This window comes from Ursus americanus, chromosome 15, assembly GCF_024610735.1.
Source record: "Ursus americanus isolate L20-20 chromosome 15, mUrsAme1.1.p, whole genome shotgun sequence".
NCBI lineage: Eukaryota > Metazoa > Chordata > Mammalia > Carnivora > Ursidae > Ursus > Ursus americanus.
In genome coordinates this window covers 63963940-63988260 of record NC_142141.1, presented here as the reverse complement: position 1 = coordinate 63988260, position 24321 = coordinate 63963940, and the positions used below count along the sequence as shown (strand labels likewise).

The 24321-nt window shown below is 58.4% G+C and overlaps 1 protein-coding gene and 2 long non-coding RNA genes across 3 annotated transcripts in view; 2 read left to right on the top strand and 1 right to left on the bottom strand.

The window, feature by feature from the left end:
• LPCAT1 (lysophosphatidylcholine acyltransferase 1) overlaps nucleotides 1-6386 on the bottom strand; it is a 45441-nt gene extending 39055 nt beyond the window's left edge. Inside the window, exon 1 of the mRNA XM_045808000.2 lies at nucleotides 6162-6386. Coding sequence (XP_045663956.1) covers nucleotides 6162-6308 — 147 coding nt within the window. The 5' untranslated portion in view covers nucleotides 6309-6386. The remainder of the gene's footprint in view (nucleotides 1-6161) is intronic.
• On the top strand, nucleotides 5744-9102 carry LOC148108889 (uncharacterized). The gene is made up of 3 exons (XR_015726891.1): nucleotides 5744-5851; nucleotides 8063-8227; nucleotides 8625-9102. It is a non-coding gene; the product is annotated as an uncharacterized LOC148108889 (long non-coding RNA).
• A 2740-nt stretch (nucleotides 9103-11842) lies between these two features.
• LOC148108888 (uncharacterized) lies at nucleotides 11843-14719 on the top strand. Its single transcript, XR_015726820.1, has 3 exons — nucleotides 11843-12200; nucleotides 12952-13105; nucleotides 13415-14719. It is a non-coding gene; the product is annotated as an uncharacterized LOC148108888 (long non-coding RNA).
• The last annotated feature ends 9602 nt before the right edge of the window (nucleotides 14720-24321 follow it).

Sequence of the window (24321 nt, the reverse complement as noted above, 5' to 3'; positions counted from 1 at the left end):
CGACGAGCGGGGAGGGCCTGCAGCCCCACAGGCTCCAAGCCCCATGGGCAGCAGCACGGTCGGCACAGCAGCCGGCTTGCCTGGGTGGAGCTGGGGAGGGCGCACCTTTCCTTCAGCAGCTCGGGAACACCTGGGGATTGAAGCAAAGATAACCAAGTGCCCGGAGCAGAGCCCTGGGGGCGGCCGGGGAGGGTGCTGACGTCCTTCCCTGCCACCAGCCGGCCTCTGGGCTCCCCTCGCCCCCTGCTACCCACTTGTTTCATACAAAATCACATTTCCCCAGGGTTTTCAGGCCCCTTCAGCTGGAGACCCTGTGGTCTCTGTGATTCTGAGCAGCCGCTCCTGCAGGCTCCAGATGGGGAATCCCACAAAAACTGAACCGCAGGCCAGAGGTCCTTCTGCGGCTGCCCACTCAGCCCCAAGAGCGGAGCGCCGGCAGGGCCTGCCTCTGTTGGCAGGTGCTGAGGACAATGGCTGGGACAGAGGTAGAAACACGGCCAAGAGCCAGAGTTCTGGGCCGGCTGTCCCACTCCAAGGACAAGGCTCAGACACAACGTGGGAGCAGGCTCCAAATCCCTACTCAGAGACCAGGGACGCAGCGGCACCTGACCCGTTCCCACAGGCATCTCACCCGGGGGGCCTGCACACCCGGGAAGTACAGCTGCTCAGAAAGGGAGCTTTCCAGGCACAGACCTCCCACCTGCAGAGACCAGGAGCTGCAGAGTCCCTCAGACGGGCAGAGAAGCTCAGGCTCTGAGCAAGGCTGGACGGGCAGCTCTGGGGGGGCAGGTGCAGGGCCCGCACCACAGGCAACCTGGTAAGGGGCTGGGACAGGAGGGCCATCCCAGGAGGCACTGGCTTTTTCTTGAGAAAACCCCCACCCAAGGGGATGAGAAACACGGAGGGAGCGGGAGCAGGGAGGGGGAGGTGCACAGACCACGCACAGAAAAGGTCCTGGTCCACTGAGCGAGTGATGCCCAGAAGCCACATACAGGGTCAGAACGGCGGCGGGGCCAGCACTGTGCCGAGAGGGACCACCGAGCTCCCGCGCTCGGGGAAGCTCCAGGGGGCCATGAGCTCATCTGTTTACTAACAGTCTGTACATCTCCTGGGCTGCTAGGAGCCCCTGGCTGTGGTCCAGGACAGAGCAGGTCCCTGCCGTCCTGCCCTCGGGGCTCAGGGTCCCGAGGAAGTCCCTCCCCTTAACTGCGCATCCTCTCAGCTTGGGGTGTGTTGCCGCGCACAGAGTGGGTGCAGGGTTAGGGGCAGCGGTTTACCTTGGCTGCTGCCTCAGTCAGGACGACAGGCAGCAGGAGCAGGGATGTGGGGGGTGCAGAGGTGCCTGGTGGGGGCTGGAGCCTGGGGCAGGGATCAAGGAGACTGAGAGAACCCCCCAAGAATTCTCTCCCCTCCCCAGACAGACCCTCCGCCCTGCTCACACTGACAGACACACCCAGGCTGTGGCCCTAGGAAATCCCTTATCTCCGGGGCCTCTGGCACAGTGGAATAGAAAAATCCTGAAATTCAAGTGCTGTAGCATTTCCAGCTGCTTCCGTTTGTTCACCAAATTCCAGCAGAGCACTTGCGGGGGCCAGGATAACAGTGCATCTTGAGTCCCTCGCCAAGGGGGCTCCTCCAGGAACAGTCCTGGGGTGTCCCGACCAGCTGCAGACGCTCCCAGCTGGGCACCTCCTGCCCTGCTCAGCTCTCCGATACAGCACCCCCAGGACAATCTGGCTCAACTTCACCCCCAACTGCTGGCTTCACCCAAAAGCTGGCTCCAGGCCCCCAGCTGTGGGAAGCTCCTAGGGAACCTCCAGGCCCTGTCCCCCAACTGTAGGGAGCCCCCCCAACCACATCCTGTCTCTAGCCCCCAGCTGTGAGTCCCCCTCCAGCTGCAAGGAGACCAAGGGCATATTCTGTACTTCCCCAGCTGCAGGGAGCCCCCTGGAGCATCCCAACAGTAACATTTGTGGGTGAGAATGGGCCTGACACCAAGCTTGCAGTAGAAACCTGGGCAGTCTACCCCCGGCCAGGTGGGCACTCTTCTAAGTACACCAGGGATGTGTAGAGCGCACTGGTCCAAGTGCTCCTGGGCACAAGGCTTGAGTGCAGCTAGGGTGGAATGGGAGGGGCTGGGGTGGCGGCTGCTGACTGGTGCAGGAGGCAAAAGTGGGGAGAGGAGGTGAAAGTGCCCTGAGTGCTCAGGGGCAGGGGAGGAGGGCTCTGGGCTTGGGAAATGCTGAGCTCCAGCAGTCTGGAAGCCCCCACGAGGATGTGGAGCTAATGAGTCCCATGGCACAGAAGTGACTGACGACTCCTTCCAATACAGGGAGAGGGCTCTGCTCAGCTGTTGGCCGTGTACACGGGACCATTCAGGGCCTGGTCCAAACCAGCCCCTCGGCCTTGGATTCCTGGCTGTCTAAGGCACCAGGCTCACTTCTGGGGGTGCTGTGCGTGGAGCAGAGGATCCCACTGGGTGGCCACACCGGTCCCCACCCTCTAGACCTCACGGCCCCTGTGCGAGCCAGCTCTGCACCCCATCCTAGGGGTTTGGAATATCAAAATCATGAAAGATGTTTTAAAAAAAGATTTCATGTGGGGGCGCCTGGGTGGCACAGCGGTGAAGCGTCTGCCTTCGGCTCAGGGCGTGATCCCGGCGTTCTGGGATCGAGCCCCACATCAGGCTCCTCCACTGTGAGCCTGCTTCTTCCTCTCCCACTCCCCCTGCTTGTGTTCCCTCTCTCGCTGGCTGTCTCTATCTCTGTCGAATAAATAAATAAATAAAATCTTTAAAAAAAAAAAAAGATTTCATGTGGCAAGTAGCTTTTTAGAGAAAATAAATCACTCCTCTTTCTCTCAAATGGAAAAACGACTTCTGGGAGTAAATAGGCCAGTCTCCAGGCATCTGCGGCAGGTCCCGCACACGAGCAGGGAGGACGCCAGCGGCTCTACGCGGGGCAGTCTGGGGCAGCTTCGTGAAGTCCCAGCAAATGCAAGAGAACAGAGTTAGCGCCGTGCCTGAGAGACGCTGGGACCCGCTGCCCTGTGTGTGCTTAGGGACTGTGTTTAACGAGCTTGGAAACACCCCAGCTCACAAGGCTGGAACGTGGGGCAAACACCAGGAACATGCTGGTTAGTTCTAATACCACACAGAAGGCGGCACGAAGGGCTGCTTGGTGACCGGACTGGAGAAGGTCAACACTGCGTTCACAGTTAGACACACACTTTCCTCTGGGCTGATTTTCACAATAATTCACAACCTCACTCAAGGTTTACGGAACACTAGAAATGTGAGAAACACTAGCTCGGGAAAGGTTAAGGTCACCCTGACACATCACAGCAAACGCATGAGGACCGGCCGAGGGGCGACCTCAGAGGACTCACTGCCACTGTGTCGAGGAAGCCAGACTGCTTTCCAGGAAGTAAATCTCCCTGGCACTAGTCACTGGGGGCTCAGAGATGGGGAAACATCAGAGCTGGAGGTGGGATGCACTCACCCCCGAGGGTTCCAACGGAGGTACCCAAAAAACCCGGGTGATAGAAACCAGTTCATGACCCCTAAAAACAGAGAATCACCACATGACTACCCAATATCATAGTATTCAATTTTTCATATCTTAATGAGTTATTTTCTGTCCAGAGAGATGTTGAAATTCCCTGCTAAATCTGCAGTTAAATGACAGATGGACTGGTCAGTAATCTGCACACACATGGCAGCCCCTCCCCAGCAGCAAATGCTAACAGGTGAACGCAGGCACCCTCACTGGTTTATCCTAACTCAGAATTCAGGTGAGCTTCTGAGCAGCCCTTGGGCATCTCAGTCCTTGCTGGATTTATTTATCCATTTTGGGAGGCCGACTCCCTTTGCTTGGACAGTCTAGTTCTCTCTGCTGAGACCTGAGCACCGTGATTCTATACAGGTGCAAAGCTTGCAGAGCACTGCTTGTGAAAAGCAAAATGTTTCTGTAGAGCGGAACTTGGAACCTAGAAGGCACAAGCTCCTACCTTGGACCACACACTGCAGACACCCGAGTAACCACAGCCCCATTATGAACATATAAAATACACCACAATTATTCCGATGCGTATCTGACAGGGCATATGCAACACGGCAACAAGGTGTATGCGAAGTATCCTTCCCTTTCTGGGAGGCTAAAACCTTCCACCCACCTGCTCTTTTTCTGAACGTCTTCCAGCAGCTGCCTCCCAACATCTAAAACCAGAGTCCCCGCCTCACTGAAGAACAGCCCATAGGAGCTGCTCCAAACTCCAATGCACAATCCTGTGTCCTTGCCTGAGGGGCACGGGGGTCTCTGGCTCTGCTTGGATATCGTCTCCTTTGCACATTTATTCGCCCAGCAACTGGCTGGGTATCTACGGCAGACCCCACTTGGACAATGAGCACACAGTCTGTGGCAGACAGACCTGGCCCCTGTTCATCCACAGTAACGGGGGAGGGGCTGCAAACGTGAGAGGGATGCAGAGGCGGCCCTCCAGGGACCTCCAGGGAGGAGGGGGCTTCCTCCTGCAGGTGATAACGTTGCCAAGACCTGCCGGAGGAGCAGAGAGGCCAAGAGAGAGTAGGCAAAGGCGGGAAGACATAGGTGGGGCAAGGCCTTGGAAACTGCCTGGAAGAGTCAGGGCTCAGTCCCAGGGTCACCCTCAGGGGGTTCAGCAAAGTGGGTGGCAGAAGGCCTGTGGACCACAGGAGTGACAGGGGTGAGGGCTGGTGGGGGCACCATTCAGGAGCCCAGAGGAAGTGGTTGTGCTCCTAACCTCCCCCCGCCCCCAACAGCTAGATACAGCAGCTGGCAGGTGAGGAGTTCGAGTCTGCGAGCAATGGAACGCAGAGGGGCAGGTGCCAGCAGACCCGAGGGGTGGGCAGATAACGGTGTCTGTCTCCAGACACACACAGACACAGGGGACAAGGCCCAGGAGCTGACTGGTACAACTCTGCTTTTTCACGTCCCTAGACGGGATGCCACCCTCCCCCCTCTCCCTTGTCTTCAATCTTGTGCCTACCCTTCCCTCTCCCACAATGATAACCAAGCCCACCCAGAGGAGGCTTCAAGAAAAGCATGCAACCCAGGACAACAACGCTAAACTTCAAGAGCTTTTCACTGTAATGTTATTTCAAAAGAAAAACTTTACCCACTAAAGAAGAATCTCAGTGTTACCCCAAAATGTTTGGTTCCAGCTGGAAATACACTCTCCACCAACTGTACACTGTTCAAGCCCTAAAGTTGTGCCTGCTGCTAGTACGGTTTTGGAATTAAAAGAAAGGCCGTGTTGTGAGCAATCTTACAGAAATGCAAACACAACGCACAACCAGCAGGCAGGGATGTCAATGCTGAGGCCCAACACTGCTGGGGAATCACCCCACCAGGTCAGGGAATGTTCCCTCCAGGTCAGGAAATGACTCCACCATGACAAGGAATTACCCCACCACGCAGGTCAGGGAATCACCCCACCGGGTGAGGGAATTACCCCGCCAGGTCCGGGAATGCATCCCCCTAGAAGCCATGTAAAGAAAAAGGACAAGTGTGGGGCCCCGCTGCTTCCCGCAGGCGTCCATCCCTCAGACAGGTACCAGAGGACTCCACACATAAAACGTGATGGAAACTGCACACCGTTACCTCCCTCGCTGGAACTGGGGATGCGAAGCCGATTCCGTTGCAGACGAACCCCCAAGGGAGCCCCCCCCTGCACACACTCCCCAGAGCACAACTCGCGAACGCAGAGGCGGAAATCCTGCGGCTCCCTTCGCACGGCTCGCACCCCCGGCTCGCACCCCCGTCTCCGGCCCGGACTCGAATGACCAACGAGGCCCCAACACGAATCTCATCAAGTGAGCAAGTCACACCCAGGGGGAGCCGCGCCGGTCCCTCGAGGGCCTGCACGCGGCGGGAAGGGACGCGGGACCCGGGGACCGCGCGGCGCCGAACGCCAAGGGAAGCGGGTGCGGCGATCCGGCGGTCCGGGGATCCGGGAAAGGGGGTGAGGGCCCCGGGGATGGGGTGAGGGCCGCCGGCCGCAAGGCTGTGGGGGGGGTCGCAGGCCGCCGGGGGCGGCGGGGGGGGCGAGGAGCCGGGCCCGCGGGACCCCTGCGCGGCCGCGCATCCCCGCCCCCGGCGGCCCGGCCTGGGGCGGGCACCCACCTGGGCCTTCCGCAGGGCGCTGAGGCGCAGCTCGTGCACGAAGGGGTTCCGCCCCGGGGGCACCAGCCGCCGCGCGTCGCCGGCCCCCACGCTGGAGGCGGCGTTGGACGAGGGGGCGGCCCGGGGACCGCGCGCCCGCAGCCTCATGGCCGCCGCCCGCCGCCGGGAGCGGGGCGCGGGGCGCAGAGCGGATGCGGAGCCCGGCGCGGAGCGGGCGCGGGGCGCGGGGCTGCGGGCCGAGGATGCGCGACGGGCGGGCGCGCAGGCGCAGGCGGGCGGCGGCGTGACGCGAGGGGCGGGGCGGGCGGGCGGGGGGCGCCGGCGGGGCGAGACCTGGGCGGGCGGGGGCGGGGCATCCCGAGAGCCCCGCCCCCGCGGGCCGGGAGGCGGCCCCGCTCGCGCCTGGCGCCAGACCTGAGCTCCTGGGGGCCGGCGGGGGTTGGCGCGGGTCCAGGACCCCGGGTCCAGAGGGGCTCTCGGGCTGTGGCGGCGCACGTCCCTCAGTGGCCAGCCCACGGGGACCCTCAGGCCGGGCCTGTCCCTGGCGCAGCAGGACCCGCCAAGTCGCCCTCTCCAGCAGCTCAGGCGGTCGCTGCGCAAGGCCCCCCACCTGCCCGAATCCCGGGGGACACGAGGAGCCCGACCGCCCGTGTGAGAGGCCAACGCGGACTCCGTCGAGGCTCCACTAGGAATGGACCCAGACCCAGCTTCTGCTGCTTTTCTTCTGCGTTGCTTGTCCTTGCTGGGACCTCACGTGGAAGGCGTCCGTGGGGGAAGGAGGTCCTCCCTGTGCAGCTCCTCGGTCCAGTCTGGGCCAGCCCTGGCTGCGAGCTGTACCAGGAGCCCCGAGAGCAGGCCTCCTCCCAGACGCAGAGTGTCCACTCGATCTCGGGTCCACCCAGATAGTGGGCCGAGGCACCAGGGGAGCACGGAGGCATTTGCTAACTGGGACCCAGTGTTTTGAGGGGGTGTGAATCAAATGATTGTTTCTCCTGGCCTCATTACTCTAGTTCATGGAATTATTCCCTTGCATGAAGGGGAGACATTTGGGGATCCCTAATTTGTGGCATAGTATTATTAACTAGGGCAAAACTGAAATAGTTCCTTCATTAAAATTTATAAATGTCAAACATTTACCACAAACTGTATGTAGTGAGAACAGCTCAATTTCTGTGCATGCCTCTCCTTGTGACCCTGACCAGCAGGAGGTGGGGCCCCACGCAGGCAGCGGGAGTGGGTGAGGAAGGACAACTTGGATACGATCCAGCAGCCCCTCGGTTCACACACAGATGACTGAAATCATGAGGAAGTAGCCCAAAGTGTTCATGCATTGCTCTGGGGGTAGGGGAAGGCTAGCACCTGCTGCAGGACTGCCTGGTCCTGGAGTCCTGAGGACATCCTTGCCCTGTGAGGCTCCCCAGCCGTGTCCCTGCTTGGGCAGCAGGTCGGGAAGTGACCAGCCCTCTGATAACCTGGCTGATCCCCTTGCCAGCTGATATGGTCAAGTGTGACCTTGCTGAGGGCCCTTCTGTGTTTTGAGGGAAAGAGAAAAGCTGGGGAACCAAAAAGAGAGGCCTGTGGTTCAGTAGTCGTCCAAGTCCTCTTACACAGCCTCGCCCATACAGAAAGGGAAAGAGCCAGGCTAGGTCCCAGTGCCCTTTCTAAGCCTCATGCTGGACTGGGGCAGGTGACCTCTCCTTGGAGCCTTGGTTGTCAAATCTGTAAAGGCAACTAGCTCAGGGCCTACCTTCTCCACTGTGAGTGCTGACAGCACAGCCTTTGGGGACTATGGTGGGTCTTACTTGCTGGCGGACAGTGGTGGTCGCTGTCTCCATTGCCCGTGTGGCCATCAGCACACTGCTGATCTCTGAGCATTCAGTGGCCAATTGCTCTGATCCCAGACACAGGAACCCAGCCGGGAGCTGGTGGGACAGTGTGAAGAGCAAAGAATGATGGGCGAGGAGAGGGGTTCTCCACTCCTCAAGAAGCAGAGCCATGGAGAAACCCCAAAGGCTTGGCAGAAAGCAGCCAGGAGAACAGGGGTGAGGAGTGCAGAGCCTGGAAGGGTGAGTCCCTGGAGAGTGGGGGTGAAAATGGGGCTTAGAAGGGTGAGTCCATGGAGAGCAGGGATGAGAAGTGCAGGGCCCAGAAAGGTGAGTCCATGGAGACTAGAGGTGAGGAGTGCGGGGCCTAGAAGGATGGGTCCATGGAGAGCAGGGATGAGGAGTGCAAGGCCCAGAAGGGTGAGTCCAGGCAAGTTGGTTGGCTTGCACTGCTTCATACCTTCTTTGCTTCAATGTTAATCCTGTGATGAAATATTCTAGAAGTCATAGAGTGTTCTGGAAGCTTGACTAGGAGAAGTTGGTCTCGGGCAAGGGGTTATAAGGAGTTGTCTTTCTTGTGGTGGAGAAACTACCAGTGGGGCCCTTGAACCTCTAAGGCAAATCCCCCGCGGTTGTGCAGGAATCTTCTGGACTACAGACCCTGGCGCACAGAGCAGCTGGCCGGGCTCTGGGAAGCCCTAGCTGTGTCCCTGAGGCTCCTTGTTCCTGCTCTGCGACTGTCTTTGGACGACGGAGCGTCCAGTTGTCCAGACGGACCGACAACGCGAGGTGCCTGCTTGCTGGCGTGGGCTCTGTGTTTGGGTCTGTTGGATTTTAGAGCTATGTACGGATTCTCAGAGAAGACGAGTTCTCCATTTTCTTCTGATACTTATTTTTCGTGCTGCCTTTCACGGTGTTTTTAATCCGTCGACACATTTTTCTCTTCTACACTGTGACCCCGTATTCTCAACACCATCTATTGACTCCCCTCCTCAGCTTGAGGCTCCCCTTCGGGCATGAGCACAGGGATTTATAAAGCTCTTTCCAGAAGCTCTGTTCTGTTGCCTTGGTTTCTGTGTTGTGGCGGCCCCACACTCTTCCAACTGCTGGACCTTTGGAGTCATGTGCCTCAGTGACCAGCAGGGTGAACTCCCGTGCCTGCTTCTTTTAAGAACTGTCTTAGTGACTCATACAAGTTTATTTGTCCATCCAAATTATAGAATGAGTTTGTCCCATTGCTAAAAATTTCCCTGGAAGTTTTGTTTGGGGCGCGTTAAATGTCTACTTTCCTAAGAGTGTGTTGTAGGGGTACGTGGAGTTTGCTTTAGTGTGGTGTGCTGAGACACACAGACAAGGACATGGCACGAAGTATGAAATCTTGCTCACAGTTCCCTAGAAACAGGAGGCCTGCTTGCCATGGGGGTTGGGAAGCTCCAGGCTCTGTTGGGAGGTAGTGGGAGCGGGTGGAAAATGTAGCAAGACCCTTTACTGTGGTTTCCGCAGGAGGAGTAGAGGAAGCCGGACAACCCGGCTTAGAATTGGCCAGTGTGAGTAATTCCAGTGGCTGGTGGGGTGTGGGGCTGTCCCTGGTTGTCCGGCAACTGCCCTGGGGTGATTAGGGCTGGTGGGCAGTGGCCACAGAGAGGAGGGGTGGGAGTGGGCTCTGGATGGCTGCTTTGCACATGAAAGGTGAGTTAGCTAGTTCTGGGAAGGGCCATCCCTGCAGGGTCCGCAGGCCCCAGGTGTCAAAGGTCAGAATGAAAAGACTTGCTTAGGGCAGAGTCACAGCACTGTAGCCAGAGGGACCCTCCCGCAGGTCAGCAGGTCCTGGCTCGCTGGCAACACCCACCCCATCAGTGAACAAGCTGGAGCCCCTCGTCCTACCCTTCCAGCTTGTCCTCCCCATGCGGCCTCCCAACCCTGCGGGCAGGTGGCCTTAGGTCTCTAATATCTGCTGTTCCCTTTGCCTGGACATCTGCATTTCTGCCTCGTCACTTCCTTCAAGTTTGACCCAAACGTCAGACTGGTAAGACCTGGGGGTCCTGTTACCCTCTCCCCCTGGTGTGTGTGTGGCTCTCAGGGCACCTGTGCATTCCACACGCATTCAGCGTGAAGTTTAATTTGTTTGGAACAGAACGGTTTCCAAGACGCCTTCTGTGAGTGGAACAGGGCCATTTTATAGACGTGGAAATTGAGGCACGAGAAACCGACTGACGGACCAAGATCGCCGCCAGGGCTGCTAAAGGCTCTGGCGTCATTTCCAGGCGTCTTTCTCTCTGCTCACAGATCAGGACTCCTGATGGACGTCGCCCCATGGTCACCCATTTCTGCAGGCCGCCCTCCACAGAGCGTCCTATTTTTACAGCACTTGGGTTCCAGATAAAACCACTTCCCTCAGATATGCAGACGTTTGGCATCAAACCAGAATCTAAATACTTGATGGTGTCTTATACCTTCTGCGTGGATTGCAACTATCACGAAAGTACGGGTTTCCAGGGCCCCAGCGATGGAAAACCTCATCGGCACGAAGCCTCTCTCAGCTCTGTTGTCTGTTCCACTTTCCTCGACATGAGAAACGTGATCCTTGGTGTGAAACGTGATCTGAAAGGATGACCTCTTCCCTGGGTCTTCATCAACGTTTAAGAGAGTTGGGAATTCCGAGGCACGGAAGCGTTTGTTAAGGACTTGAGCACGTCTTTTTTCACACTTTTGGTTTGCAGAACAAATGTTTACATGTAATTTTGCTTCCTAAAATGTCAAAAATCCCACAAATATGGAAACAATTATTCTCAAAGGAGTGATCTTTTATGAAAAACAATTGCTTACAGTAATTCTTTCTAGTTGGCTTTGAAAAATGCTGTGTCACATTATTTCTGCCAACGTGCAAAGGCAGAGATCCTGTTCGGCTGGGAGGAGGACAGGTCCCCAAAGGGGGGATTCACTGTGAGGGGCACAGTGGCCAGGCCTGTGAGCCTGCCATCACTGTCACCTCCTTATCGGTGGAGAAGCCCACGGCCCCCCAGGGTAAAGACAGCCTTCCCCAGCCTGCCTGGCAGCTAGCTGTGGCCATGGGACTGGGGGCTTCAGGGAGGGAGAAGGAGGTCCTGCTGAAGGATCAGGCAGGTCCTGGGGCAGGAGGACGTGACGTCTGCAAAGAGGCCCAGGAGAAAAGTGATTCGCGAGGGCTGAAAACGTCTCCACTGCAGCGGGGCGTGGTTCGCAGAGCCCAGAGCCAGGCCCAGCTGGGTTTGCAGGACGTGGGGCCTCACGTGGAGGGGGCCGGTGTGTGAGGCTGCTCTCTGCCCCCTCCGTCCCCTCCCTCTCCCCTCCCTCCCTCCTTCCCCCGCCCCTCCCTGTCTGGCTGGCAGCAGGCTCCTTGGCAGAGCCTCTCACAGGGCTGGGTGGTACTCCATGGCTCACTCACCCTCCTAGGTGAGCGCGCACAGCAGGTGTAGATGGGGAGGGCAGTGGCGCAGCCGATGCCCTGCTTTCACCTGCATGCTCACCTGTGCGCGATTGCAGGCCCGTGCCTGCCCGCACACCTGCTCCCCCCATTGCACGGGAACCCCGTTGCAGACTCATGGCCACGCATTTACCTGCCCCTCTTCCCATCAGGTCACAGGTGCACTGACGCCCCAGCTGTGGCGGCCCGCGACCCAGGTGGGCTTTGCTCTGCACAAGTGCTTTAGCAAACAGGGAAGCCAGTCGGAGCGGGAGCGCTTGGTCCCTCCTAACAGACGCTGGCAATCAGCTGATCTGGCTTCTTCACCTCGGGATATTGGTCACAAGAGGACCCTTGTACATATTTTCAACCCTTGAATTGGTGAGGCCAAGGACTCTGACTGGGTCAGGGGCCGTTTATAAGCTCCTTGACTTGAAAGCCTCCGTGGAGAGGGTGTAGCCCTTAGAACAAGGAACGGGAGGCTAGCGCCTGTGTTCGGGGAAGGACGTACTGGGTGTGTGGTCCTTGACCCCGGCATGTTGGCGTACTTAAAACTGAAATGGTATATACTTCGTTCATCTTATGTTCTTAGGGCGATCCCCATAGAGAACACGTGCTGATCACCCAGAATGAGCCGGATTCCTTGTGCAGCGGCATTCTTCGAGTTGAAAATGGAGTATTTGCCGACGTTCTGCTCGGTCGGGCCGGTCGCCTCCAACACGGCCACATGTCCGACTTCAGCGGCCTCAGCGGTCCTTCCACACAGAACTTCACGTAGGTAACATGTTCTGATGGTGTTTTCAGCCATTTTCCTGTGCCCTGTGCTCAGAATTCCCAGGACTGCCCTGAGAGCTACTTGTAACCAGCTCTGTCCCTGGCGCAAGGTGGCGCAGGCCACAGTTTTCTCCACCTCGTGAGTTACATCCCGTGGCGTGAGAAGGCAGTGGACTGGAGCCACGGGCACGGGTTCTGCCGTGACCCTGGGAGGGGCTCTGCTCCTCTGCCTCCCGTTCCCTCCTTGGCTGTAAAGTGGGGTAAGGTTGAACCCGTCAGGAGGGTTTTCGTAGGGTTGGGAGAGTGAATGCGGGTGGGGTGCCCAGGACGGGGTCTGGTCCCCGGCGAGTGCTCTCTGAGCGCGAGCTGCCTTAGCGAGAGCCTGGCATTCACCGCGGGAACCGGCAGTCTTCCCGCCAACGGGGGTCTGGGGGTGGGCAAGCGCATCTCCCGGAATTCTTAGCAGTCTGCGTCAGACAAGCCTGGGTACACAGGAAGCGTGGACTCTTTCACGAAGGTTAGGGAACTGGTCTCCGAGAACCAGAGCCTGGATTGCAGGCGGGGTTTTGTGGAAAGCTGGTGGTGGTTCCAGCTGCCGACTAGGTTCCAGAGGGAAGGGCGCTGCTGACTCCGTGGATTCCGCTGCAAGTCCAGGCGCAGGTGTTCCCGATCCCCGAGGACGAGACGGAGCACCCTGTGTTGGGCAGTTCGCCGCCTCTCTTTGAACAAATGGTTTCTTCCACATTCACAGATGGTCGTGTGGGTCCAGCCAGGATGGCGTGTCCTCCGTGCTCCTTGTGACTCTGCGAGTTTGTTACCAGTTACGACACACATCCATTTCTCTGGACATACACCCTGGCACGTGTGTGCCGTGCGGTGACTTAAATGTGTAAGCTTGCCGACAGGTGAGGGCCCCCAGGGGGTGCTTGTGTGTTGGGGTGGGGGTCAGGCCCCCTCATTCACCGACGGGGACTTGGGACAGTTCTTTCCGCTTCTCAGCCTGGGTTTTGTCATCTACAGAAAGGGGTTAATGAGACCGCCCCTCCCACGGTCACCGTGAACGGCATTTTGCATTTTGGTCGTGGGTGTTCTCCGAGCGGGGCTGCGGGAGGCTCTGGATAGACTTTGGCTGTCGGTGTCGGCGTGGGAAGCGCGAGCCCCTTCCCCTCCCCTGAACACAGCATTCTGGCATTTCTTATTCACTGTGCGCACAGGGCGCCCTGCGGCCTCTTCATATCGCTGCTACTCGGAGGCAGAGTGCGTCCTCGTGGTCGATTTCACGTCTCCGGAGCGAGGCTTCGTCTCATCAGGAAATGCGAACTCACCTATCCCGCTGCCACGGGACAGTTAGCCAAGCAGACGCGGGAGGCGTTCAGTTCTGGGCTCGGATTCCATCCCCTGCTCCCTGGAGTCTGTGGGGCTGGTTACCTCCCGACCTGGTTTCTTCCTTCATCGTCGTCAGAAGAAAGTGACTGAGTGAGTGGTCCTGGGCTCACCTCCCGAGGAGGTAAGCTGGGGCGGGCGGCGGTGTAGGAGTCTCTGACGCAGACCCCAGGGGCCCAGGCTTTGCCAGGTAAACCAGCGGACATCACATCCAACTTCAACAGGCAGTAAGATCTGAGGAAACTGTCTTTTCATCTTTAAAAAAGAAATCTGGGGGAAATGCGGGACGTAGCCAAGCAGCGTCCCTTGAGGCGAACTCGTCAAGTGTGTCCGGCAGTGTTCCTGTGAGGCCTCGAGGGCCCTACATGAGATTGTGTAAGGCAGCTGGCTCATTGCAGGCATCTGGTGGGGTCGGCCCCCGGGAGCCTTCGCAGACACGCCTCCCACTTCAGTAAGAGCTCGCGAAGAACTCGAGCCTGGTTCCTAGCCGGCGGGACGGTGACGGGGGTCCAGGTCCCCCACGCACACACAGCTGGGCACACCTGTGCGGCCCTGTGATTTCTGCACACACTTTGTCCTTAACCGGCATGAAATGTGAAGCTGGGAAACCGGGACGAGGGTGTGCAGTAAATTCACACGCCCCTGATGGACGGCAGGAGTGTGCTTGTCGGGGACCCGGTTTTCAGGGTTAGGGCTCAGCGGGACCGCTGCCTGGGGGCCCGGGAGGCCTGGGTCCAGAGTGGGGCCTCCCGTTACGGGGCCCCCGAGGAGCACGGTCTGCTCAACGAAGTGTCATCACGTCAACCGAAGTCAAGGGTAGAGATTCCGCCCGACAGCGTGAGGCCAGCCGTTCTCAGAGGGCGTGTCCAGAAACGGCTCCCCTTAGAATCGCCTTCCACCTCAAGATGGAAAACTCTTGGTGCGGTCTGCGGCCAGACAGACTTGCAGTTATATCTGTAACATCTTGTAACTGTTGCGTCTCTTTTCGTCAGTTCCTCCAGCTGTACATAACAGGTTCCTCGTCCTTCTGCTTAAAACTTTCCTCAGAATCCTTTTGTTTACTTATATTTTTAGCTCAGTAGTAAGGATGTTTTCTAACAACAGGAGATACAGAAATAATAAAATCTGTAGACACGTTATTGTTGATGACATTGGTTGATGTTGCAGATTCTTACTTGATTGTTCCCCAAACGGTTTCCCCTCATGGGACAGGCTGCACCAGGCTCCCTGGGGACCTGCTGGCCTCACCCACAGGCTCTGAGGACATCGCCCTGATGGCTTTTCCACCAAGGTCTGAGGTGGCTTGCCCGTGGGGAGAGGGCACGGCAGGGGAGGTGACGATGGGTGGCAGTCTTGGGAAACCTGGGTCAGGACAGTCTGGGCGTGGTCAAGGGCCAGCATGCGAGGAGGACATGGGGGTGCCCTGGAGTCCATCCTGTCATGGCTCAGCCAGAGGTGGACGAGAGCTGGCCCTGCCAGTGACCCCTTCTCTGGTTACACGACTTAGCCTGACACCTCCCACCAGGGGATGTGCGGTGGGGCCCCAACCCTGGCTTGTCCCACTTGTCTCTCCAGCGTGCGATCTGAGTGGGCTCCCCCATCGCAAGCTGCAAGGGAGCCAGCCTGTACTTGGCCACTCCTGGGAGGAGCCTGCCGGGGAATCTGCCCACTGGGGCCCCAACGGGACCAAGGCCAGGGCTGTTCTCAGAGTCACCCACCTGCCACCTGCCCCGTCCACACCTCCAGAAGCACCTCCCTGATGAGCCGTCTGCTTTCCACGCACAGACACCCCCAGTCTACCAGTGGGGAGTTTGCTTTTGCCACCAGGTGCCTCTGCTTGAGGAAACGGCCAAGAGTCGCAGCAGCGTCCTCTTCCAATCCGGGCTGACACGTGGCTGGTGTGCAGGCCTCATGCTGTCCTCTCAGGCCTGTGGTGGGCTGTGGCCAGAAGGGACAAATCCTGGGGCTCCTTGCTCCGGTCTCTGGATCCGCCTTGTCCGTGTGACACTGTCCAGCCATCAGCCTCCTCTGCGGGAGGGTCAGCCCCCCAGGGGTGGGGGAGCTTATTTATTCTGTTTACTGACACGTCCTAGCACTTTCTAGCAGTACCTGGGAGATGCTCGGTAGGGATGTGCGGAATCAAAGAGTTAAAAAATGAATGAGTCGGTCTGTGGAGCTGAGAGCTTTGGTGCTGGTTGCACAGTCTTACGTATATTTTACCCCACTAAGAGAACCCCACAAATGAATGAGTGATTAAGTGTAGAAAGTATAATTCTAAAGTTAAAAAAACAGAGGTTATCTTAGTGACTTTGGGATAGAGAAGGATTTCCCATGAAGCCCACTGAAAGCACAAGTCATACAGAAAACTTTTGATACACATCAATCAGACAATACTGGAAAAGTCTTACCGTAAACCACTGATAAAACAAGCCACAAATTGGGCACAAAACAGTTACAAAGAATATCATGGTGCATACAAGATAAAGAACTCGTGCGTAGCTTGTAGGAAAGCAAACTACAAAATAACGGGCCCAGGACATGAACAGGCAGTGCCCAGAAGGCGAAGCCAGCATGGCGAGAAGACGCTCGTGCTGGCTGGAGCTCGGGACAGGCGGGGACGTCGCCCCTGTGCTCCTCAGCCCTGGGGGTCTGATGAGGCCAAATGTGGGGAGCTACGTGAGGGCACGGTACGGGGAGGAGAGGAGCCCCTGGGGTGGGGGGCAGGCTGCACACATCCAGAAGTGAAATGCACACACCCCGTGATCTGGGAATGTCCCGGAGCAATCTCACAGACGAGAAAACTTCTATTTTGGAATTCAGAGAAATTGGAAACTGTCCGTCAGGGAGGGAAGTGATAACCTGTTTGCATGGTCACCTGCAGAGCTCCGAACGTAGTCACCTTCACAACCGAGAGCTACGGCACCACCGCTGGTAGCGCCAAGATGCAGGCCGGGAGCCGCCGCTGAATGCGGATTTGTTTCAGAAGCACAGAGATACTCACAGTGGAAGACCCGGGGAAGCAGAGTAGACGGGCTTTGACGAGCAGGGATGGGGGCTCAGCGCTCAGAAGGCTTCAGCGGTGCTGGCAAGCAAGGCCAGTGTGTCTGGGAGCGGGACGAGGGGGCCGGGCAGGGATGCAGGTGCGCTGGCCTCACTGGCAGCCAGAGTCTGCTTGGAAATGCAGGCTGGGACCGGGGGCGAGGCGAAGAGCGGGTGGTGCCGAGAACATCCGCGAGGCCCTGCTTACAAACCGGAAGTTTATGTGTTTAGTTTTATTTTTTTTTGATAATGACTATGGCTTTTATATGTTTGATTTCAGCTTTCCGATTTTATTTTACATTTGAGGCTGGAACTGTTATTCTAATAAGAAGTTGTTTTACTGCTCACAGGATTTACATGAATCTGGTTTCAGACGCAGCTCTGTGGGCGAGCCCTTGGGTTTTGGGAGTAAAGTTAAAGAGAATTGGCATCTCATCTGCCCGCTGTGCTTCTGGCAACGTCGGCGCCTCTGTGGAAGCCAGTCTTTCACGGGCTTATGATGTCAGCAAAGGGATTATTCCAGGCTGACACTTGGCAGCCAAATGCGTTTTTGAAAGGTAGGATTTGATCTCAATTATTCCACTCAACTTCATTAAAGGAGGGTAAGAGAAAAAAGAATTTATCCTAGCTTCTGATTCTATAATAATTTCATTTTAAATCTAAATGCCATGACCCTGACGGGCAGCGGGCTTTCAGCATGGACCGACATTTTGGCTGCTTTGGAAAAAGAAACCTCATTTACACAAGTCAGAGTTTTATGAACGGCCGCCCCACTTTGCCGCCGTGGCTGTGTTGCAATGTTGACCCAACACGACACACAGATCCCTCTGTCCCCCGCTGGACGCTGGCCAGGCGTCTTCGGTCTATGGAGCAAGATCACTCAGCGCTGGAAAGATCAAGGCACAAAAAACCTCTGTTCCATTGAGGGCAGGCTTGGAACAGAAAGGGTCCCTGCCCTGCCAGGCTGTGGGTGACGAACCGCAGACGGCAGCGGACAGAGGAAGCTCTTTAATAAGGCCATCCCGGCGGGTGGGGCGGAGCCGAGCGCCAACTCTGGTTCAATGGGTGAACCTGGAGGGAACCCCATCCCTCGACGGTCTCTGGCACTTGGAGTCCAGCAGTCCCTCGTGGCTGCCTCTTCTTCGCTTCCTAGACCCCATGCATCCTGTTCTGGGATTCGGGGGAGTGGGCGTTGGTCGGCCCTCTCCTGCTGTCAGTAAGAAGACAGCCCACACACTCAGAACCAAGAGCTCGGTTCCGGGAAGTAGACATCTTCTGATGTCCATCTATGGCATTGTTGTGTTTAGTTCTCAGTCCTGGCTTTTTGGCTTTGAACCCTGAGCTGTTTGGATGGCTCCCCGGAAGGAAGGGGGGGATCCCTGATGTCCAGTGCCCCAGGGGAAAGTGTGTCCAGGGAGATCTCTGTTGGGCCGGGACACTGGAGCTGCCCTGATCATTTGCTGGTCACCCCACTGGGGAGGGGAGGTCCTGCCCTGCGAAGTGTGAAATAGCCTGACCCCTGACCCCTGACTCCGGACAAGTGAGATGGACAGCAGGTACCAAGTCACAGGTGCAGCCTGGGAAGGAGGACCCTGCCTGGCACGCAGGGCCACATAGGCTGCCCCGGGGGACCACGTGACCCAGCTGGGGCCATGGGACGAGCCTTGGTAGTGACAGGAGCACAGGCCTGCCCCTGGCAGGCGGGGGAGCGGGTGGGGGCTAGTTCGAATATTTAGGTCCCAGCAGCAACCTGGAAGCCATTAGCCTCCACCTCGGGGAGCAGCCCCGGGCAGCCTTTCCTGCTGAGGGCAGGGGACTTGCGGTCAGGCCCTGGGACTGATGTTTCAGTGCATCTTTAGACATTTACTCTTGCCGGCCCTGGTGGGATCTTTTGAAGGTGGCTCGTTGTTCACATAAATGCACTGAGGTCCCCATTTCAGAAATCAGCAGGGCAGCAGGAGAGAAGGGGGCACATGTCCTCCCCCTCTTCTCAGGCACAATTCACAAAGCGACGCTTGGCCCAGACCCCAGGGGCAGAAATGGGGCTGAAATCATGCTGGGGGTGGTCCCAGGGCCCCAATCTTGCGGGCCTCCTCTCTCCAGCCGCTCCTCCGGGTGCTCTCCTGCCCCAGCCCACTGGCCTCCTCTCACCAGCCAGCATCTCCGGACGGACGCCGTCTTCAGACTTCCATGCCTCTGGCCTGGGACGTGCGGATGTCCGGAGGGCTCGTGCGACGACTCCCCCACCCTTGTGTGTAGGGCTCTCCACTCCCACCCCTGTGTCCCGATGAGCCCCACCCACACACAGATAAAATGGGGGTGCGGCATGGGCAGGTCTGGGCGGAGGCTGCATGGTGGGGAGCAGAGGGCGCTGTCCAGAGGGTGGCTGGCCTGGGGCTTCGCAAGAACTCCTGCTCTCCCACGGGGCGGAGGGCCACACCGAGCCAATGGTCGTGCAGGGAGGCCTAGTGCTGCCACGCGGGCCCTCCCGTGTGTGTGTGTGTGTGTGTGTGTGTGTGTGTGTGTGTGTGTCTGGAAGCAGGGGGTAACAGGGTCAACCCAGTAGCGCCAGGTAGGGAAGGGGTGAGAGATTCTGGAGGCAGGGTCTGCCTGCCAAACAGATTTTGCAGACTCGGCTGCGTGAGACGCAGGTGTGGGGCGGCCGGGGTCTGGGGTGCGAGTCAGTCTGTGCTTGATGGAGGCGGGGCCCGCGGCTCCTCAGCCTCCCCCGGTGTGGGATGACGGGTTTTGTTGCCCAGGCCCGATGCACACACAGGTTTTAACCACATTTTTGTTGAAGGCCCCCCCTGCCCCAGAAGGCAGGTGCATGCCTGTGACTCCTGTCCCCACCCTTCCTTCCCTGTCGACGGGGCGCTTTACTCCATGACCTCTCAGCATGTAAAGATTTTGACCATAATATAGATGAATTTGGAAATGACTCTTCTACTGAAATTAGCCTTTTTTGGCTTTGCACTGCTCCCCTTACAACCATGTGTGGAGAGCGAGGCCGTGCCCCCGTTGCCTTGCCTTCCGCACTTCTCCGCAGGTCCAGTTACACAGCGCGGAGGAAGCAGGGCTGGCGGCTCTTGCTCCACGGCTCACGGGGTGGGGGGGTGCCCAGAGCCCCCGCCCCCAACCGTGCCTGTGCGGACCTGTCTCCAGGGGCTTCTTGGGGAGGTGGGGCCGAGAGGCCGAGAAGTGCTGCTGGGACGCCACTGGGCAGGTGCCCCCACCCAGGCAGGACCAGTCCCCTTCTGCAGCCAGCTGCTTGTGGGGCTACACGCTCTGCTAATATTTACCGGGCTGTCGAATCTTAGATTCCTTCCTGAAAACGTCTCTTGAGTGTCCCCTGCACGATAGCAGGTCAGGTTTGCCCGGATTCCTGGCACGCCTGTGGTTTTCCACACATTCCTCCTGCCCTCAGTAGGATTCTCCTGCCCTCTCATCACTCTTCCCTCAGAGGGGCCCATGGGCTCGGCCTCTTGGAGGCAGGGGGAGCCCAGGCAGAGGCTAAGAGCTGGTCTATGTGGCATCACATGCGGAAAAGACAAGTGTCAGTTAGCCAGCCCGCGGTTGAGGATGAACTAGGAAGGTGAGCTCCCTTGCCTGTGTCTTTATAAGGGAATGAAGCCAGTTACAGGACGGTCAAGTCACTCCAGGGACACGGTCAGGGTCTGGGTGATTTAGGGCCCTGGGGATTCACACATGGGAAGAGGTCTGGGTTGTAACCAGACACCAAGCTGGTGGAAGAGGGTTACTTTACTTCCCAGGTCTACCAGGGGCTGGTCATGGGGGCAGAATGACTAATGGAGGCAGAGCAGACAAGGACCCTGTCCTGTCCCCTCGACCCCAGCACAGCCTCCCCAGCGATCTGGAGAAGGCACGAGCTTGCAGTCTGCTTCCCAATACATTTCTCATTGACAGAACCCCCTCGGGGTGCAGAGGCTCGTGTCCCGGCACGTTTTACGAAGAAGAGGGAGGCCCAGAGAGGTGGTTGTCCCCGGGTGTGTGTGGGGTGCTGGATTCCGAGGGGTCACCTGGCAGACCACAGCCTTACGTCCAGTCCCACTTCACTCCCAGATCTACTTGTTTCAGATCAAGGACAGTGCTGACCGAGGAACTGGTGACAAGCTCCCTAACAAAACCCGATGGTAAGGAGTCTGTTTTTCCACGTGCTGCCCGTTGGCTGGGGGCAGCAGGAGAGCCTGGCTCCGGGGCACAGGGGGCATCATCCTGCCGCCTGATATGGGCCACTCTGATCCTAAGCACCTGTGTGCCGTGATCTCCGAGCGCTGCTGGGGAATGTCTTCCTCACGTGCACAGTGAGCCGATCCCATGCCGGACGTGGGTCCCTCGCTGTCCACGGGGTTAGTGGAGGGTGCTGCTACCCCCTACCCAGAACCCCTTAACAGGCCCATATACATTGCTGGCGGAGGGGACCACATGTCTCTGGAGGTGCCTGGGAGGTCATGTTCCCCCCAACTCAGGACAGAGTGTGTTGGGGTAGAAAGGCCTGGGCACCTGGCCTCTGCCAGGACCACCTCCGGGGTACTGTTCACACGCAGAGCTCCCCGTGGGATCAGGCAGACACTGGACTTCTCCAGCCCTATCCGTGCCCTATCCGGCTTCCCCCACTGCCCTCAGGTTGCTTCTGACTTCTCTCCCTCAGTAACTGTCAGAATCTTCAGCCCAGAGGGGAGGGTCTGGTACAGGTGTGACCTGGTCTGGGTGGGCTTCCCCGAGGAGGTCGCTGCTGTGAGGTTGGAACAATGACAAGGTAGTCACATGACTCAGGGATGGACACCAAGGGAAGAGCATGTGCAAAGGCCCCGCGCCCAGTAAGAAGCCGGCAGTAAGAGCGACGGAGAAGTAAACAGAAAACCGTTATCACGAAATGCTGTGTAACCCTTAAAACTATGCTTCTCTGGAACATTTATGACATAGACAATTTTAAAAAAAGATTTTATGTATTTATTTGAGACAGAGAGCAAGCAAGGGGAGGAGGGGCAGAGGGAGAGGGAGGGAGCCTGATGCGGGGCTCAATCCCAGGACCATGAGATCGTGACCTGAGCTGAAGGCAGACACTTAACGACGGAGCCACCCAGGTGCCCCAATATAGACAATTCTTAAGAAAATATTATGTGGAAATGACAAGACACAGCGCGCATGACTTCAAGCCTGAATATTTGTGTCTGGGCAGAGGGAAAGCCGCGGGGACAGTGACAGCCATGGCGACGACTCCCTCCCTCTCAGGCTCTTCCAGCATATGTGGCTCTCACAGATGGAGACAACCAATGTTTGCGGTAGAACACAGGTTCAGGGTTGTAAAATGTTTTATTCTGCGTATTTGCTGGACTGTGAACTTGTCTTGGAAGCTATTTCCCTAAGGGTTCTTCGTGAACCCACAGGAGGAGGTGGGCCCAGGGTACTCATGATTTGCAAACAAAAGGCCATGGGGTGCGGAGCTCTGTTCTCAAGCTCGCGATGACGCTCTTGAGATGATGCGAGAGTCCTCTGATCTGTGCGTGAGCACCGCGCACGCGGGACAGCAGAGCTTTATGGGGAAATCACTGCCCACACAGACGGCCGGTGTCCAAGGCTGGGGGAACTCACGCTACATGGGGAGCACTTCCTGTCAGGATCCTGACCTTGGCCCCACGCTCTGGCCCTGGGCAGGAGGTGACCTACGGAGGCACTGGCCCCGGGTGGGAAGTGACCGTAGACGGGGCCCCATGCACCGGCCCCGGGTGGCAGGTGACCCACAGACACGTTGGCCTTGGGCAGGGGGTGACCCGCAGACGTACCAGCCCTGGGCAGGAGGTCACCACTGACAGGCGGCTCAGAAGTACAGATGTTTGCTTGGTCGGAGGTCAGCAGGCGGGAAGTCAGAAGTCAAGGTGTCAGCAGGTTGGTTCCTTCTGGATTCTCTGAGGGGGGATGTGGTCCAGGCCTCTCTCCTGCTGCTGGGGCTGCTGGTTCTTCCGTGTGTGTGGCTTGTGCGCGCCTCCCGCCACACTGTCTCCACGTTTACGTGTCTGGGAGGACACGAGTCCTGTTGGGTCAGGGTCCCACCCTAATGACCGCACTGTAACTTGGTCACCTCTGTAGAGACCCCGTCTCCAAATGAAGCCACATTCTGTGGCACTGGGGGCTAGGACTCTAACACATCTTTTGGGGGTACACAATTCGGCTGCTAAATCCACTGGAGGGGCCACCCCCTAGCCCTCCCATTGCCCCCCGCTCTCCGGGACGGACACGCCGTGGACCCACTGTGCTGCGTGGGCTCCTGTGATATTGCTTCCCAGCTCCCGGGGCCTGGGTTTCCAGGGGCGTCTGACCTGAAGCTGGCACAGTTCAAGGCCGCTCCCACGAGCCCAACAACCAGCTGCAGACAACCACTCGGGCTGCTGGGGCTCGGTCCCTGGCCGTGTTGGGACACCCCACCTGCCGTCAAGACCAGGCACAAAGCCCAGAAGCCTCCGTGCAGCCTCCCACGCGCACCTGTGTCAGCTGGGGTTATATCGCTCAGGTGTGAGCAGGTCGGGGGATGGGTCACCGTCAGGGCTCAGGGCTCAGGGCTCAGTAAACAAGGCTTTCCTGGGACGCCACCATGCCAGTGGCTGAGTGGCCATACCAGGATGCCAGACTGTGGCAGAGAGGGAACCGCTTCAGGGTCCAGCTCCACACAGAGCGAGTCCAGGCCTCTGTCAGACGAGGGACAGGAGGGGCCCGGCTGGCAACCGTTGGTGGACCCCAGCAGAACCCCCTGGAGAGAGGGCACAGGGGCCCTTGAAATGGGGCAGCCCGCAGGTGAGAGCAGGTACAGGCAGGAACAGGCCCTGGGGGACATAATAAAGGCTCTCCCTGGGGACCTGCACAGGCGTGTGGGGTGCAGGATGGCCTTCGGGTGAGCCAGCAGGCACCCCAGCATCAGACAGGCTCCCCCCAGCCAGCTGCACGGGTGGGCAGCCCCCTCCCAGGGCAGGGTCTCTGTGGAGGGAGAAGCAGCTGACTTCCCCCCCAAATTTTCAAGGCAAGGCTGCAAGACGAGCTCAAGCTGCAGACCCACGGTCCTCACTTCCCCAAATGCTATCGTGGGTGCGCTGCACCCCCTCCAGCATGTGAGGGTCCCGCGGCTGCGGGGGGAGGCACGCAGGCGCTCTGGTCCATGCTGCACCGAGCAGGTGTGGTCTGGGATCAGGTTTGGCCCCTTCCCTCCGTTGCTGAAGGGCCTGGGCTGTGGCCGATCCAGCCTCGGGTGGGAGCGTCTGGAAGAGCAAGCAGGAGGGTGCAGGCGTGGGCCATCACTGGTCAGCTTGTAGCCGGCAGAGCGACTCATTCCCCACGTCCCTTCCTCTTCCACAGGTCAGGGGAGCCGCTCACACGCCGCAGCCTGGAGATGCCCCCGACCAGCGGGTGTCCACGGAGCCCCGCCTGCCGTCCCAGCCCCAGCTGTGCACCCGCAGGTCCAGCCACACCCTAGGGAGAAAGCGATGTCCTCACCTTCGAGGGGCCTCCTGGGGGGCCTGTGGTTCTCCAAGTCGGGGGCCGAGTCGGGGTTCTCCTGTCTGTGGGAGGCTCCACTTTGGGCTGTTGGGCTATTTCTGGACGAAGACCCAGAGTCAGTGCTTTCACAGACAGCTCCTTTCCTGGTGGGAGCTCTTTGTAAGAGCCAGCTTCCACGTAGGGGGACCCCACC